The sequence below is a fragment of the Schistocerca piceifrons genome, chromosome 9, assembly GCF_021461385.2.
Source record: "Schistocerca piceifrons isolate TAMUIC-IGC-003096 chromosome 9, iqSchPice1.1, whole genome shotgun sequence".
Lineage (NCBI taxonomy): Eukaryota > Metazoa > Arthropoda > Insecta > Orthoptera > Acrididae > Schistocerca > Schistocerca piceifrons.
In genome coordinates, this window is record NC_060146.1 from 143482249 (window position 1) to 143501244 (window position 18996).

At 39.8% G+C, this 18996-nt stretch overlaps 1 protein-coding gene across 1 annotated transcript in view; it reads left to right on the forward strand.

Annotated features, from left to right (window-relative positions):
• Window positions 1–18996, forward strand: part of LOC124717176 — a 75679-nt gene that overhangs the window by 45847 nt on the left and 10836 nt on the right. The window contains exons 7-10 of the mRNA XM_047243953.1: window positions 4553–5016; window positions 10378–10605; window positions 15201–15305; window positions 17507–17697. Of these exons, the coding sequence (XP_047099909.1) occupies window positions 4553–5016; window positions 10378–10605; window positions 15201–15305; window positions 17507–17697 (988 nt within the window). The remainder of the gene's footprint in view (window positions 1–4552; window positions 5017–10377; window positions 10606–15200; window positions 15306–17506; window positions 17698–18996) is intronic.

The window sequence follows — 18996 nt, forward strand, 5'->3', positions numbered from 1 at the left end:
TCAAAGAGGGATATTAGAGTCGTTGCTTTTGGTAAATTTTCTTCAATTAAATATCTATCAAATAGTGAGACTATCACCGGTAGACACCTGGCAGGAATAACTGATCAAGTGATAATTTATCAGTTATTGACCAGGGTTGAAAATTATTAAATTATTAAAATCGCTTTTTAAAAATAGTGGTTGGTGGTAGAAGGGGAAAATGTAGGGTTGTGTGTGTTTTTTAATGCCACACCATAAAAAATAAAAATAAAAGGTTCTGTCCCAAAAATAAGAACAATTTTTTTTGGGGTGGACCACCCTTATCACTTAGGGGTATAAAAATAGATTACAACCAATTCTCAGACCTACCAAATACACATGTAAAATTTCATCAGAATCGATCGAGCCATTTCGGAGGAGTATGGCACGAGGAGCATGACACGAGAATTTTATATATAAGGATGAACCACTAATTAGCAATTTGTGTTTACAACACAAATTGTCAATTTAAATACACTTGAAAAAGACAAATGTCATGCATGAAGTACCTGGTTCCAAAATAAACAAAACATTTCATTTATAGTACGGCCAAACTTAATCAAACAGCTCAAACACCACTAGCTTGTCACACCCATTTACAAAAACGTAACTTGAGTGTGAACGAAAAAGTTGACATGTCACAATGTGTAGCAAGGTTGGCAGTTAGAATAGCCGCTGTGCGACACAACATAATTGTGCAGACGGTTGTCAGATGCTCACCATAATTTCTTGCAAATCGAAGCGTAAGTTGAGAACCACTCGACCAAGGACTGCCATCAAGTAGGTGTTATGCTAAGAATCGGGAATGCACCCGATTCTCAAAACTGGCAGACAAGAACTCAGCCTGGCACCACAGTGGACACAGGCTTCTTGCAAATTCACATGCCAAGAACAAGTCGGGTTCCACAAATTGTGCGAAGATAACTTTTTCAACAAGCAGTTTTCACAGCCTCAGCTGACACTCACTGAACCCGCAGCAACCAAAAACACAATCTTTAGGAGCGGGCCAAGGATACTGTCAGCCACGTTGTCACGGCGTTTACTCCAGCTACTGTGCAATAAACCACTCAGCCGACCATCAGTTCAAGATTGCCTTCTGGCTGCAACAGCACTTAAATGCTACCCTTTACAGGCGACAAACCACTTGAAAAGCTACTGTGGCCAGAGAGGCTAGTAATTAGTGGGAACTATCAATATCAAAAAGCGCTTGCATGGCAAAATTTGTGTAGAATGCCATTTGTATAACTGGTTTGGAACACTGCAGTTTTGTTATCATGTCTGTGCCACAGGTTAACAATAGTACCACTAGACACATGGTCCCATTTTAAATTTAAGTTGTTACTTCGCAGTGTTCCCATCGTCATACTCCTTACAGTATGATAAAGGGATAAAACAGTTTCTATGCATTTTGAAGTCCTCCAAAACTGTTCATAAATAAATGAAAAGTATGTTTGCAGTTCAGAGAATGAAGAAACTGATATAACTCATCATTGGTATCCAGTGCTGTGTGATGTATTCTCTCACAAAACACGTCTCCATTAAATATTCTATCCTCTCAAAAAGTATATGGACCCCTTTTAGAAGAGTCTGAAACTGGAGGAATAGCAGCCCATCGTTCCTATAGAGCTGGTGTTGGAATCTGTGATCTGAAGCTAAGTTCTAACTCATCCTAAAGTTATTGAGTTGAGTTCAGGTTGGAACTCTTGGCAGACCAGTCCATTTCAGGAATGTTGTCCACAAAACAATTGCCTTAAAGATGGTGCTTTATGACAGGGTGGTTTTGTCATGCCGATGGAAACATAGTGTTCATAAAGTTCCTCTACTCTACCTAGTACACAGTGCTGTAAAATGTATTCATACCGCTCTGCAGTTTGCATTTTCTTAAGCACAGTAAGGGACCAACCCCCCCCCCCCCCCCCTCAAAGGAAAGCACTCTTGTACCCTAGGACCACCTCATCTTTATTTCTGTTGGCCCTACACATGGTGGCAGGTAGCATTGTACAACCCAAACACTTCCATGACATTGCCATAGGATATTGCTTGATTCATCAATCATTTCTGATCATCCACTGTTCAGTGGAGTCCCTCTTTACACCACCTCAGGTGTCGCTTGGCATTCACTACAGAAATATGTGGCTTATGGTGAGCTTCTGAACCATTTTACCCTATTCTCCTTAACTTCGTATGCAGAGTCATTGAGCTACCTGGCGTGCTTCTAATACTTAGGAACTTAAAAGTGATTCATTTTGCTGATTTCAGGTGATTTTTTAACAACCACCCTTTGCAGTGCTCAGTGGCCGCTGTCTGTCTGTACGTGAAGTGCCCTGGTCATGATCTAGCAGTGGTTTTCTCTTTGTGCTTCCAGTTCACAATCTCTTCACCAACAATTGACTTGAGCAGTGAGAAGGTTGAAAAAATGTCCTTAATGGATTTGTTACTCATGTGACATCCATGTTCAAAGTCACTGAGCTCAAGAGCTTACTCATCATGCAGATGTTGACTGAAAGGCAACGTCTGACCATTTATAATTTTTAAATAAACATGCTGGTTCCTGTTAATGGTCACTTCAGTGATACAAAAAATATCTTCAAAATGTCACAGACCCACCACTGGCAGGAACCTGACCTTGCACACATTTAGGATGAAATGCTTCAAATGGCCTTCATCACACTTAACAATGTGTGTAATTTGAATAAAGGTAAAAACGTGATTCGCAGACCACCTTCTGTTCCGCGAGTTAGCTACTGTCCACGTTCGATGATTTCTAGCTCGTTGAAGCTTTATTCACCTGTGTGAGCAATGGTCTCTGGTGAAATGACTGACTCCAAATCTTCACTGCATACAGTTCCCGTCGCAATGTTCTCTCTCTAACTGGTGAGGCTGGGCCTTCACTCACTGCCTGCAGCAAATGCTGTTGGGTTTGGAAGGGATTTTGATTCACAAGCTGTGAAACATGTCTCCAGTCCCTCTCAGTCAGGATCTTTTTCCAACCGCAATTCTAAAGTGTTTCGTGGCCATGTGTGTTACACATGAAATCAGCAGAATGAATCACTTGTAAGTTCCGAAGTGTTAGAAGCAGGTAGCACAATGACTGTGCATAGGGTGTTATGGAGAATAGGGTACAATGGTTCAGAAGCTCACCATAAGCCACGTATTTCTGTAGTGAATGCTAAGCGACACTTGAGGTGGTGTAAAGAGGGACACCGTTGCTTGTACATATGTTAGACAGACACTGTGAAATAGTAACAAATACAGCAACTTCGCACACTGTACAGCTGTGGGCATAGCCAAACACTGTTGCCTCTTTTTGCCAGTCTGTAACATCCATACATTTACCCATGTTTACATACAATGTCCACTTGAAATATAAATGTCTCACTCATCGTTACTTCTTTATGCTCAGATAGTGGCAGTGAATGTGCTGTTCAATATGTGACTCGATTGCTTTGCCACCTGTAGAGGCTTAATGATTCACCTGTGCTTGCACACTCAGACAACTAATGTTTATCCCTGGTACTGGTAGAAGTTGAACTGCCTCGTTTACAATGTTGCCAACCTTAAAAAGTAATTGCGGAATAGCTGTTACCAAATGGCTTGGGCACTCAACATTATATTACATTGTGTGTTGCTTGTTGTTTTCTTTTCTTGTTTTGAAATGAGTAGTGAGACTAATGCAGGTCTATCACGAGGTTCGAGCATGACTCTCGCGACACCAGAAGGAATTGGCATCTGAACGTCAATTCTGGTTTTGCAGAAACGTAGATCATGGTTGTAAGGTGGCTGTCCTGTGAGAGGTCGGTTGGACTTACTTCCCCTGCACTGTTCCTCAGCTGTTCACTGTTCACAGATATAATTTGCTTATGCTTGCAGCCGGTGGCTGATCGCATTAAAGTAACCACACTGAAAGTCTTCCCGTATAGTGCAAACAGAGTTATTTTCAGTTCTACTTCCACTCAAACTACCTATCTTAGCATTGTCAAGTATGGGTCAAATGTCGGACAAAAGGGCTCTGAAACACGCAAACTAGGGCTTATACACTACAAATTTGAAATAGGTGTCCTGCAGATTTTATGATTACTGAACTGGCTGGATGCTGAGAAACACATTGCATTAAAGAAGCTGTCTGTTCAGAGGTGAGAAAATGCTGCTGCTTCTCAACAGAAGCAATCACTTGCTGGAAGCTTAAACAGAGAGCAAAGAGAGCAAAGAAAAGAACAGGCAAACACTATTTTGGAAAAAGCTGTTTAAGCTTTTGCAGAAGCAAATATTCTACTCAAAAAGCTCTTATATCTAGAATAAAAACTATTAATTCTGTGTTATTTTTATTTTATTTCCAGTCACTGTATTTTTCGTTTTCTTTTAATCTTTTTTCTTTTGTGATCCATTTTGTCTTAGCCACATAGAATGGCATACTTTGTGTAATGTAAAAAGAATTGGTGATAGGACCATCTCTCTGTATTTGGTAGCTTTCTACAGTGTAACAATGTGTGTCATTCTCATTTCCATTATTGTACAGAGAAATATTTGTCGACAGATTGTCGGAGGTGGTGTTCTGTCTGCTGTTGACAAGGACACGTCCAGCAATGAAAGTGAAGACAGTAGAGAATCGATGTCTGAAGAGATTGTCACAGCAGCCACAAATATTACAGAAGCTGTACCATTGGAGGCGAGTGATGCGGGATCTAACAGTGCTGCAGTGAATGACGGAGAGAGCCCGTCTGTGGGCGGCAGTACGTCTGGAGCAGTTTCTGAAACACAGATCCCACTGACTGGTGCTGGCGAATGTCTTCCAGTAATGGACGAGTCTGCTGATTTTTCTGTTTCAATCCAGAAGAGCGAAGAGAATTATGATGGGGAGTTGAATGCGGTGAGGAGGAAATCGACGAGAACGTGCAAAGGTCTTCGGTACCACCAGTTCATGGTAGAAGGCCGTCTCAAGAAAGGCCATCGTCGGCCACTCTCTCGTGGCTCATCTGAGAAAGGAGGAAAGGTGCTGAGGTAAGCATGGTGGTATGTATGCTGTTTGCTCCACAGGTCAGGGAAATAAGTGCTGGGTGGCATTCAGGTCCCTCGAGTCGTACTGTAGTGTATGTTCAGCAACTGAGTACTGGGTGTCTTCTGTGCCCATTCATGTGATCAGCCTGTTTAGTGGTGGTCATTCCAAAATAAAATGCCGTGTGGTGGTCACAAGTTAGTTGGTAAACACGTTATTCTACCTTGGCAGTGTAGGATTTGCCTGTAATGGGATTGGTGTATATGGCAGTGGATGCATGCATGGGACAGGTTTTCCTGTGAGAATGATTGCACAGCTAGGAATCTCAGAGTAGAGATAATGGTGTGGGAATATAGTATGGTTCGACAGGGACGTTACAGTGGTTAGAAGGGCAACAGTAGGTTGAGTGGGGAGGATGTCAGGGAGAAATGATCTGACTTGTGGATTGACTTGAGAAAGTCACAACCTTGGTGGGGTAATGTATTGAAACATTTGAAGGAAGTGAGGTCCTGGGTGCCAAGGGGATGCTGCTGAGTTTCCTCAAATCAGGTCTCTATTTGATGCAACTAAAATACTTGAATAGTTGAAGCAGATTTGTTAGAACTTTTTAAACTGCACCTTTATATTACTTTCCTAGATCATCATCATTCAGATTTAAGTATTTGTCATGTCTCTTAGGAGTAGACAAATTCTCTCTGCATAAAATTCTGCCACGTATTATTGCAGGCAGCCTGCGACATAATCTCAAAGTTCCCCGCAGTTGAGCTTTGGGAACCAAGGTGTTTTACCGTGGATGCAAATAGATGGCAATCACTTGGAGCAAAGTCTCGTCTATTGGGTGGTTGTGAAAAAGTGCCCCAGTTAAACTGCATGCAACAATTCTCATGTTCGCTGGGTTGAGTGTGGCTGAGCAGTGTCATGCAGAAATGTCACACACATCACACTGCTTGCTCTGAATGCCTCTTTGATGAACCTTAATGCCTAATGGTAGGCTTCAGAATTGATCAACCTTCATTCAGTGCCTGCTTCCCACCCGCCAACAAAGCAATATGTGTTCCATACATGGTTTCAGTTGTTAACCGATTGAAACCTTTACTTTCTAACTTAAAGCATGTGACATGCTTGGTTCATGTCCATCTCAGTGTTTGTGAATCCATAAGGAACGAATACAGCCTTGTAGATCAGTTCGTCTATGCCATGAAGAAGAGTCTTCTGAAAGCCCCAAGACATGTTGTTGCCCACAGGGAAACCATTGGGCTGCCCCCTCCAAATTTCCCAGCCATTACTCATTGGGGATCTTGGATTGAGTGTGCTGCTATGTTGTGTGAGAATAATTAGAGAGTTTTTGCTTTCTTTGGATCCAGCCAATGCAGGTGTAATTTCCAAGGCACAGCAACTTCTGTTAACGAAGAAAATACATAATTTGCAGAGACAACTGTATTGCATCCATAGTTAAAAGTACCTGACTACAGCTATTAAATAATTAGAAGAAAAAGTCTGGGAATGGAAAACCAATGGGATGTTTTTACTTCTGTGAGGGAGCAGTTAAATGGCTTTGCCAAAGACAAACTTGAATCTAATCTTCAGAAGAATCTAGACATTGAGGAATTCGCCACATCTGTAGAATGGCCATTTTGAGTGAATACAAGGTTTGCTCCGCTGGTTTCTGTGGATGTTGAAAGAAGCTTTAGCATCTACAAAGACATTCTATCTCCTAATAGAAACAGACTTATTTTAAAAGAATGTAGGTATGCTTGATGTCCTGAGGTACATGTTTTTTCCTTCTTTCAATGAGTGATAATTTGATGTACGTGTTTTGATAATGTGATGTATACATTTGTCATTCAGTAAACTATAATAGAGGAAAGAGAAATTGGTAAATTAGTTGAATGAACCACACCGTTTGTCCCTTTTTTTACCTCACTGCAGTACCTTTTAACTTCCTTTTTTTCATCTGAAATATGCACCTAAAATCCTAACCCCGATCATCACATATCGTAAGTGTACAACATAAATTTCAACAGCTTTGGGATTGTTTGCCACTTGAAGCTGTATTACAGAATGGATTTCACATTTGTCAGGATTGTCAATTGCAACATTCACTTTGAACAGCTACTCTAAGGAAACAAAAAGCAATTTGGCTTCTTCAGAATCAAAGCTCTAAGCACTATGACTTATTGTCTGAGATGGTATAACAGTTTGTCTCCTATAAACCTGTTGTTGTTGTTGTTGTTGTCATCGTCTTCAGTCATGAGACTGGTTTGATGCAGCTCTCCATGCTACTCTATCATGTGCAAGCTTCATCATCTCCCAGTACTTACTGCAACCTACATCCTTCTGAATCTGCTTAGTGTATTCATCTCTTGGTCTCCCTCTACGGCTTTTATCCTCCACGCTGCCCTCCAATGCTAAATTGGTGATCTCTTGATGCCTCAGAATATGTACTACCAACCGGTCCCTTCTTCTTGTCAAGTTGTGCTACAAACTCCTCTTCTTCCCAATTCTATTCATTAGTTATATGATCTACCCATCTAATGTTCAGCATTCTTCTGTAGCACCACATTTCAAAAGCTTCTATTCTCTTCTTGTCCAAACTATTTATCGTCCATGTTCCACTTCCATACATGGCTACACTTCATACAAATACTTTCAGAAATGACTTCCTGACATTTAAATCTATACTCGATGTTAACAAATTTCTCTTCTTCAGAAACGCTTTCCTTGCCATTGCCAGTCTACATTTTATATCCTCTCTACTTTGACCATCATCAGTGATTTTGCTCCCCAAATAGCAAAACTCCTTTACTACCTTAAGTGTCTCATTTCCTAATCTAATTCCCTCAGCATCACCCGACTTAATTCGACTACATTCCATTATCCTCGTTTTGCTTTTGTTGATGTTCATCTTATATTTGCCATTCGAGACACTGTCCATTCCATTCAACTGCTCTTCCAAGTCCTTTGCTGTCTCTGACAGAATTACAATGTCATCGGCGAACCTCAAAGTTTTTATTTCTTCTCCGAACTTTTCTTTTGTTTCCTTTATTGCTTGCTCAATATACAGATTGAATAACATTGGGGAGAGGCTTCAGCCCTCTCACTCCCTTCCCAACCACTGCTTCCCTTTCATGTCCCTCGACTCTTATAACTGCCATCTGGTTTCTTTACAAATTGTAAATAGCCTTTCACTCCCTGTATTTTACCCCTGTCACCTTCAGAATTTGAAAGAGAGTATTCCAGTTAACATTGTCAAAAGCTTTCTCTAAGTCTACAAATGCTAGAAACGTGGGTTTGCCTTTCTTTAATCTATTTTCTAAGATAAGTCGTAGAGTCAGTATTGCCTCATGTGTTCCAATATTTCTACGAAATCCAAACTGATCTTCCCCGAGGTCAGCTTCTACCAGTTTTTCCGTTCGTCTGTAAAGAATTCATGTTAGTATTTTGCAGCTGTGACTTATTAAACTGATAGTTCGGTAATTTTCACATCTGTCAACACCTTCTTTCTTTGGGACCGGAATTATTGTATTCTTCTTGAAGTGTGAGGGTATTTCGCCTGTCTCGTACATCTTGCTCAGCAGATGGTAGAGTTTTGTAAGGGCTGACTCTCCCAATACTATCATTAGTTCTAATGGAATGTTGTTTACTCCCGGGGCCTTGTTTCGAATTAGGTCTTTCAGTACGCTGTCAAACTCTTCACGCAGTATTGTATCTCCCATTTCATCTTCGTCTATATCCTCTTCCATTTCCATAATATTGTCCTCAAGTACATCGCCCTTGTATAGACCCTCTATATACTCCTTCCACCTTTCTGCTTTCCCTTCTTTGCTTAGAACTGGGCTTCTATCTGAGCTCTTGATATTCGTACAAGTGGTTCTCTTTTCTCCAAAGGTCTCTTTAATTTTCCTGTAGGCAGTATCTCTCTTACCCCTAGTGAGATAATCCTCTACAGCCTTAAATTTGTCCTTTAGCCATCCCTGCTTAGCCATTTTGCACTTTCTGTCGATCTCATTTTTGAGACGTTTGTATTTCTTTTTGCCTGCTTCATTTACTGCATTTTTATATTTTCTCCTTTCATCTTACTTTATTTTTTCATATAATTTTCCCTGTGGGCAACAACATGACTTTTCATAATGTTGCACCAGCTTCTTCGACCCCCCTGCATAGAACTTCTCTGCCTGGGAACTGAACCAGTTGACAGTACTGAGTTTGTCACCTTCAGACCGTTGTCTACAAAGCCTTTGTTTCTAGTGTAGGGAGAGGCAAAAGTGGCTGGGTGTTAAGACTGGGCTGTAACGTGGATGGTCAAAAAGTCCCCAGTGGACATGCTGAATCTTATCGTCAGTACAGGCGGTGATGTGTGGGTGCATGCTGTGTTGGAGATGGGCTGTCATGGGCCACAGTTTACAGCTTTTGGATGGCGCATCTCAGTTTCGTGAGTGTTTCGCAGTAAGCCTCAGCTGTAATTGTTCACCCCCATTCCATGAAATGAGATGAAAGAATACATTTTCACCCCCACCCCCCTCCTTCCCGCAGAGAATGGCAGCCATCATTTCTCGACCAAAGTAAGGAGATAAGTTGACTGCATTGACTGTTACTTCGACCCTTTGCTGGTGTATATCCACATTTCATTGCCCATAATAATATGGGGAAAATCATCTCCATCTTGTTGATAGTGGTCTAGAAACACTGATTCACTTGATATTTTATTCTCTTTGTGTGTGTTGGTAAGAATTTTTGGAACCCACATTGCACATAATCTGTCGTATCTGAACTTATGTTAGTTGTGTAAATAGTCATGCAGGCACCATGAGGAAATTAATCAGCTAGAGCACAAATTGTCAGTCACATCACAACTTTAGGTGCACTTATTGAAAAGTTTCAGTGTTTTGGATATTGAGGCTGTCACTCCAATCACTAAATTCATATGGACATTTCTAAAGAGTTGGCACCATAGTTTTAACATGTCCTTCACTCACTTCCAGGCCTGTAAGCTATATACAACTCCTGATGAATCTGAGCAGCTTACATCCTCTTGAACACAAAAATTGAATTATAGAACACACTTCACAACCAGTGGGACCAGTGATTTTTCGAAGTGATTATTGTGTGTACTTTCACTCACTGAATGAAAACAAAGGCTTCTGTGGCTTTGTAAACAGTCAGTAGATGCCACTTCGTTTGTACAACTTTATCGTGAGCTGTTAATGTTTAAATACAAGCAAATGACCTGCTTTTTGAATATGCCTTGTATTAAGATCCTGTGTGGTTACAGTTTAGCAACAATAATCAGTTTTCAAAATGCCAGTTTTCCACAAACACAGGAGTGCTGTACTAATGGCCCGTGTTGTGATTGTTTTGTTATGTAGGTCCAGCAGCTGTGCTCTTGCAGTACACAGTGCAGGTGTGCTTGCATCGATTCCTGTGACATCACCTTCGGATGTGACTTGTGCACTTCCTTCAGTCGCAGTTCCACCTGTAGGAAGCTCAAATGCATTGAGCAGCAGCAGCAGAGATGTCTCGTCAGGCAGTGACCGTTCTGATGCCGAAATGGACATGCCATTGGAAATGAGGAACCGTTTTAGCAGTCCAGACAAGTAAGTTCTGTGCAGCCATACTCTATGTAGTGAAAAATGGAACAGTTCTTACCAACAAAAACTAGTCGTTAGAATAATATGACTGATGGTCATTTATGTCATAATAATACATTCATTAATCATAGAGATGCTGCCAATACTTTGTCGCTTTAAGTGGTCCCGTGGTATTTTTGTATGCCACAATAGCAGATCTGTAAGGCAGGAATTCAGTGAATAGCCCACTTGTATGTGTGATAAGAAATTGCAGAGTAAATGTAAACAGAGTGTATGGATTTTTGTGCTGCTCAAATGGCATGCCGATTGGGAGTTTACTCCACTATCGACTCTGCTGAGAGTGGCATAAACAACACTCATCACTTTCCCTCAGTGATGCTGGTTTTCATGGAAAATGGTGTACACTTCTCATCAGTGCGCTATTTAAACAACCACAACAAAAGATCAGAAACCCTCACATTTAAATATGAGGAGATTGCAATTTCTCACCATAAGGCTTGGTAAAACTGCTAGTATCCAGGGCTGAAGTATTGTCATCTGCAACAATTCTCTATAACACATTGCCACTCTTATTACTGCTTTAGTCGTCGTATTGTAGCAGACTGTGAAACGTGGCAGCTCCAGTGTCGATCTGCACCAATGAATTGCTTTCTATTTGTGGAAGGTGTTCAACGTGTGTAGATGATTTGTTGAATGCAAGTGCAGTATGGTGACAGCTGCTTATTGTGAAGCAAGATCTATGAATCGATAGGGCACTTAAAACAGAGGAGAACTTCTCTATGTGATGGGGAAAGATCAGGCAGGCCATCGAGATCACCACCGAGGACAATTTGGAAGCCATTGGAGGGCATGGTGATGGTAAACAGACGAATCAGAGTGGAAAAATTTTCCAATACTTTACATATCCATCATAGTTCAGCATACTCCATCTTACATAACAGACAAAATTTTTGGAAAGTGTGTGCAAGGTGGGTTCCAAAAGAAGTCTCAGCACAGCTTAAAGCACAAATTATGGACATGTCTCGTAAACATTTGGGAGTTGCATTTTTACAGCAAATTGTTACTGTAGACAAAATGTGGGTGCATCATCACGAACCAAAAAGTACGGCTGCAAGCAAGGTTTGGAAACACCCATCATCACCAGAAGTAAAGAAATTTAAACATCAAATTTAGCTGGTAAGATCATGTTAACACTATTCTGGAACATATAAGGCATGGTAGCCATTCATTTCACCCCAAGAGGCGAAACTGTGAACAGTGAGAACTATTGTGATGTGTTGCGAACTAATCTGAAACCTGCAATTAGATTCAAACTTCGCGAAAACTGCAAAAAGGTGTCATTCTGTAGTGATAATGCTCATCCACATTCTGCCAAATGGACATCCGAAACAATACAGGAGTTGGGATTCGAATTGCTTAGTGCCCGTCATACAGTCCAGACTTGGTTTCAACTGATATGGATATGTTGGGACCATTCAAGGAAGCACCCAAGGGAAGAAGATTTGCAACCAATGCAGAAGTCAATGATGTAGTGCAAAATTGGTTACATGTGCAACCAAAAAACTTCTTTTCCAACAGAATCAAAAAACTTGTGAAATGTTGGACAAAGTGTGTTGGAGTGCAGGGAGGTTACATAGAAAAATAAAGTATGTTTCAGTTTTCTATCATTATAATAAATATTTCTTGTTTCGTAAGTCTCTTTACTTTTTGACTTCTCCTCATATTTGTACTCTGGACTTTCTTGTCAGACCTGCAAAAGGTTGATATAGGTGAGAAAAAGATTACAGATACCTTTAATGATTCAAGAGTTATTTTATGTGAAATATTTCAGGCTTTACAATATATGTTTGTTCAGTAATACACAATATTTGCAGCGCATGATTTTTTTAAATACAACAGCCAAATGTAAACTAACTTGTACTTCAGTCAATTTTCTTCCTATCATTTTATTTTTAACGTTAAAAGTACATTTTTTTTGTTTCCAAGTCTTTGGGTCACTTTATCACATCCATTGACAATCCTGTTATTCATCGACTACTTTCCCTGGTGATTGTCAGTTGATGATGTGGTCTTCAGTCCACAGGCTGGTTTGATGCAGCTCTCCTTGCTGCTCTATCCTGTACCGCCTTCTTCATCCCCGAGAACCTACTGCAACCTACATCCTTCTGAATCTGATCAGTGTATACATCTCTTGGTCTCCCTCTACAATTTTTACCCTCCACATTGCCTTCCAGTTCTCAGTTGTGATCCCTTGATGCCTCAGAACATGTCCTACCAACCGATCCCTTCTTCTAGTCAAGTTGTGCCACACATTCCTCTTCTCTCCAATTCTATTCAGTACCTCCTCATTACTTGGTGATCTACCCATCTAATCTTCAGCATTCTTCTGTAGCACCACATTTCGAAAGCTTCTCTTCTTGTCTAAACTATTTATTGTCTGTGTTTCACATCCATACATAGCTACACTCCATACAAATACTTCCAGAAGACACTTCCTAGCTGTTAAATCTATACTTGAGGTAAACAAATTTCTCTTCTTCAGAAACGCTTTCCTTGCCATAGTCACACTACATTTTATATCGTTTCTATTTTGACATTCATCAGTTGTTTTGCTCCCCAAATAGCAAAACTCCTTTACTACTTTAAGTGTCTCATTTCCTCATCTAATTTCCTTAGCATCACCTGATTTAATTTGACTACATTCCATTATCCTCATATTTCTTTTGTTGATGTTCATCTTATATCCGCCTTTCAAGACACTGTCCATTCCGTTCAACTTCTCTTCCAGGTCCTTTGCTGACTCTGACAGAATTACAATGTCATTGGCAAACCTCAAAATTTTTATTTCTTCTCAAGGGATTTTAATTCCTACTCCAAATTTTTCCTTTGTTTCCTTCACTGCTTGCTCAATATATAGATTGAATAACATCGGGGATATGCTACAAGACTGTCTCACTCCCTTCCCAACCACTGCTTCCCTTTCATGCCCCTCAACTCTTATAACTGCCATCTGGTTTCTGTATAAATTGTAAGTAGCCTTTTGCTCCCTGTATTAAACCACTGCCACCTTCAGAATTTGAAAGAGAGTATTCCAGTTAACATTGTCAAAAGCTTTCTCTAAGTCTACAAATGCTAGAAACGTGGGTTTGCCTTTCCTTAATCTATTTTCTAAGATAAGTCGTAGAGTCAGTATTGCCTCATGTGTTCCAATATTTCTACGAAATCCAAACTGATCTTCCCCGAGGTCAGCTTCTACCAGTTTTTCCGTTCGTCTGTAAAGAATTCATGTTAGTATTTTGCAGCTGTGACTTATTAAACTGATAGTTCAGTAATTTTCACATCTGTCAACACCTGTCTTTATTGGGATTGGAATTATTATTTTGGTCTTGAAGTCTGAAGGTATTTTGCCTATTCCATACATCTTGCTCACCAGTTGGTAGAGTCATGGCTGGTGCTCCCAAGGCTATCAGTAGTTCTAATGGAATGTTGTCTATGTCATACCTCCCATTTCATTTTCATCTATGTACTCTTCCACTTCCATAATATTGCCATCAAGTATATCACTCTTGTGATAACGGGGTTTCCATATAAGCTCTTGATATTCACACAAGTGGTTCTCTTTTCTCCAAATTTTCCTGTAGGCAGTATCTATCTTACACCTAGTGATATATGCCTTACATTTGTCCTCCAGCCATTCCTGCTTAGCCATTTTGCACTCCCTGTCAATCTCATTTTTGAGACGTTTGCAATACTTTTTGCCTGCTTCATTTACTGCATTTTTATATTTTTTCCTTTCATGAATTAAATTCAATATCTCTTCTGTTAGGCAAGGATTTCTACTAGCCCTCGTCTCTTTACCTGCTTGATCCTCTGCTGCCTTCACTACTTCATCCCTCAAAGATACCCATTCTTCTTCTACTTTATTTCTTTCCCCTGTTCTTGTCAGTCGTTCCTTAATGCTTTCTCTGAAACTCTCTACAACCCCTGGTTCTTTTAGTTTATCCAGGTCCCATCTCCTCAAATTCCCACCTTTTTGCAGTTTCTTAAGTTTTAATCTACAGTTCATAACCAGTAGATTGTGGTCAGATTCCACATCTGCCACTGGAAATGCCTTACAATTTAAAACCTGGTTCCTAAATCTCTGTCTTACCATTATATAATCTATCTGAAGCCTTCTAGTGTCTCCAGGCCTCTTCCATGTATACAACCTTCTTTCATGATTCTTGAACCAAGTGTTAGCTATGATTAAGTTATGCTCTGTGTAAAATTCTACCAGCCGTCTTCCTATTTCGTTCCTTACCCCCATTCCATATTCACCTACTTCTTTTCTTTCTCTTCCTTTTCCTACTATCGAATTCCAGTCTCTGCAGTGACACTACTGAAATGCACACAGTAAGTTAAATGACAGTCAGCTGTTTTGTCCTGCAAAACTCTTTGTTTTCTACTGTGCTTATCCATTCCACTTTCCTTTTGTACCTGCACACAACTCTAATTGTGGTGCAATTCAGTAGTATGTAACTTAAAGATCATTCACTTTCTTATTGAAAATGAGGCTTTCCTCAATCCGACAGATCTTATTTTCCTTTTCTTGTGTCATCCAGCTTGCAGAGGATATACACCGTAAAATCTAAATTTGAGAAGCCCGGGAAAGATGTCCTGGAAGACAGCATGCCGGACTCACCTGCTAAAAAGAGATTCCGTGCTGCGTAAGTAATAGAAATATTCTCTCATTTAATGTTTGAGAATAAGACGGCACAAATTTAAAATTCCTCACTACTTAGGATTAATGTAGTAACAATATGACGAGAAGTTTGTTTTACTTACTAGGAGAGGTCCCCAGGGATGGGATCAACTTCTTGAAACCATGTATATGGTATTGAAAATTAAGGTTCGAGCTATCACATCCTACAGCCATTCGTCCTGGTGGGCCCTTGTTTTCGAGTAATTGATGAAAAAATTTTCAATTTTAACTTGTTGCTCTACAGCTTCAAAAAAGATATAATGCACAAACTGATTGCGTAGCGTAGTGGTTATTGTACAGACCTTGTACCCACTAGGAAGTGGCTTCGAATTTTTTTATTTTCATATCTTTATCAAAATGACTTTGATCAATAATTTTATTCAATTAATTGGTTTAAATGTACTTCTTTATTTCGGTTCTTTTGTCACATCATTTTAATCACCATATTAGCTTTTTCAGTTGGTCTCATTATTTCTTTGTATAATTATTTTTGCACTTGGAATTGCTGTGTATGTGTGATTTTAATTATTTCCAATATTAACATTGATTTAATTTCTTCGATTTCATTACACTATATTTTTGTCCATGTTATTGCATTCATTATTTCTAGTCCTCGTTTTACTTGAATTTCGTTTTACTTTCTTTTCCTGTTTTTTTTTTTTTTTTTTTTTTTTTCTTTTTTGCTTAAAACTTCATCTGTGTTATTTTGTCCACATTGCAATAAGAGTTTATGTTTCAGATGTTTGTATCACTTTTACCATCCAAGAAAATGTGCATCTTGTAATGAAAATAATATTTTTGATACCACTGCATTCATTTTTTTTTCATTTAATTGGTCAGCATTCTCAAATTTTTAAATATTATGAAAGATAAGTAAAAATAATCAAATTCACATGCACAAAGATTCCAACTGGAAAAATAATGATGGGAAGGAAAAATGAGAGCATCTGAAAAAGTTAATATGGTGATTAAAATGAAGTGACAAAGGAATATAAATAAGAGATTACATTTAAAGCAAGTAATTGGTGAGAAAAAATTTAAAAATAAAAATAAATTTCACAGCACTTGATCAGACATGAACCCACAACCTCCTACTTCGGACATGTCCTAAAGAACAGACACCATATCCAAATAAGTATATAATTCTGGCAATACTGGCCATGACCTTCTTCTTCTGTGAGGATGCACACTCATTCCCCGAACTCTTACGGGACTTGGTAAGAATGTCTTCACGAGTAATGAGTGTGTTGGGGTGGGACACTACAAATGTAGTGTGCGAACATACAAGGTGAGAATGTGAGTCTTGCAGGAGGTGTGCGCGAGATAGTCCCTGCAGTCGCACTATCCTCTGTGCCTTTGGTGGCTCAGATGGATAGAGCGTCTGCCGTGTAAGCAGGAGATCTCGGGTTAGAGTCCCGGTCGGGCACACATTTTCACATGTCGCCGTTGATATATATCAACGCCCGTGAGCAGCTGACTGTATTAATATAATTCTAATTCCTGCTTATGAGGCTGGTGTTACAAGCATTATGCTACACAGCTATTCTGTATAACATTTCTTTTTCAAAGTTGTAGAATGGTATGCTGTATTATGAAATTTTTTTCATTGATTACTTGCAATTGAGGGCACACCAGGGTGAATGGTTGAAGGGTGTAATACCTGGACCTTAACCAACAGTACTGTGTGGATACTTTAAAAGGCAATCCTACCACTTGTCAGTCTTCTTTCCCTGACAGACTAGTAAATTATGCCCTAATGTTAAGTAAAAGTCAGACACCTTAACTGATAGTATTTTTGCAGCACTTTCCCTCTCATGGTGCTTGACAGTATTTGAGCCAAGGCAAAATAAATTGCAGTTTCAAGGGCTGCACAGAGAGCTTTATTTAGAAAGATAAGATGGGTGTTATTAAATCCCCAGATGAATTTTTTGCATTGAAAAAGGAGCTATAAATGCTCCAAAATGACTTGCAAGTAAATATATTTAGTGGCTACATGATGAATATCTTTACTTACACAAATTTTTTGAGGTGTTACTTTGTCTGCAGATGTTGGTGTATTTATTATTTTTCTGTAGTGCAATATGCAGAGAGGAATTCTTCTGCAGCTGCCCCACGACTTTCCCTTGTCACTGAGGAAGAACTGTTGGGTATAAACTTTACTTGTAGGGATTTCAATCTGGAAGAGAAGATTGAGGCACTGCCCTCCCTCAGCCTGGAGGAGTTCCAGATGAAGAAGAAGGCTCGCAAGAGGAAAGTCGCCCCTCCTCTGCCGCCTCCAGACTCCAGGCTGCCTCCGAAACAGACAGTTCCCTCACCGGCAGTTTCTCCAGACAGCACTGAAGGCAGCAACATTGCAGGTAACGATCTGTCCCTGTTGTCTCAGACTTAGGTACACTTGAATGGAATCCTCGCAGAGTTTTAACTGTGTCAAATCTGATAAGTCCTTGAGTGCTAGATGGCTGTCACCGAGAGTAGAGCTCCTGACAGCTGGAACTATTGTTTTGTCCTCTGTTGGTTTGACAAAGCAGTAGAGAACCCTCCAGAGGTGAGCTGAAATTACACTTGCTCACAAAGGTTAGTCAGTCGAATGGAAAGTGAACGGTCAGCTCGGCCACCTGGGAAGTAGTAAGCCGACCAACAATGATCAGTACCCATATGTAACTCATTTTCATCATGCACTTCATGATAAAATCTGCATTGAACATATTAATTGTTAGTACTAACACTATATCCAATGTCAACAATTTCTGGAGAGAAATAAACAAAACATGTAAAACAGAAACAGTTACAGCAAAATAGATACAACAAGTGGTGAAGGTTGCCTCTTTTGAGTATTAGCTTTCAATATATTGATAAATCAAAACTTGCTCATATTAAACAGTGGTGTTAACTGCAATATGAACCTCTCAGTCCAAATATTCTGATACATTGTAGGAGTAGCTAATGAGGAATCCTTTTACTTTCGTTTTCAATGTTTTGATATTTCCAATTTACTGCTGGCAGCCTTTTTGACATATGCTACAGAAGGTGTTTGCTAAGGAAGAAAGAAGTGTATGATGAGGCCATATTGTAATCCTTTCCATTGTACTTAAAACACATACCAAGTAAAACATGTGGATTTAACAAATCAGCTATGACAGAACATTGCCTGAGGAATGACTAGGACAACCATGCCTCCATCCTTGCTACCCTCCCTGTTTACCTTTCCCTGTTGCTTCATAACCTGGGTTGTGAGTAACTGAATCCACTTTCCCTTCTTCCCTTTTTTTCCCCTCTCTCCTCCCTGATGAAGGAACAAAGTTCCGAAAGCTAGGAATGTAAATTTTCAGTTCTGTTTTGTGTGTATCTATCGGCTGTACTGAGCTGAGGTAAGTACTGGCCAGCCCCTCTATCTCTTTGTTAGTATTTGTTTCACATCTTATATGAGATTTTCCATTAATCATTTAGAATGACTACTAAATGCAGTCTGTAAAGATTAGAATCTTCCCATCGTATTGAGATTCAATTATGAAAAAATGACAGAGATTTGATTTCAATGCAACAGTTTTTACATTCCAATCCCCCCCCCCCCCCTCCCCCCCCACACACACACACACACACGCGCACACACACACCAGTTTGATGCCACAATTATTAAAAATTGTTTGAAGAATGGC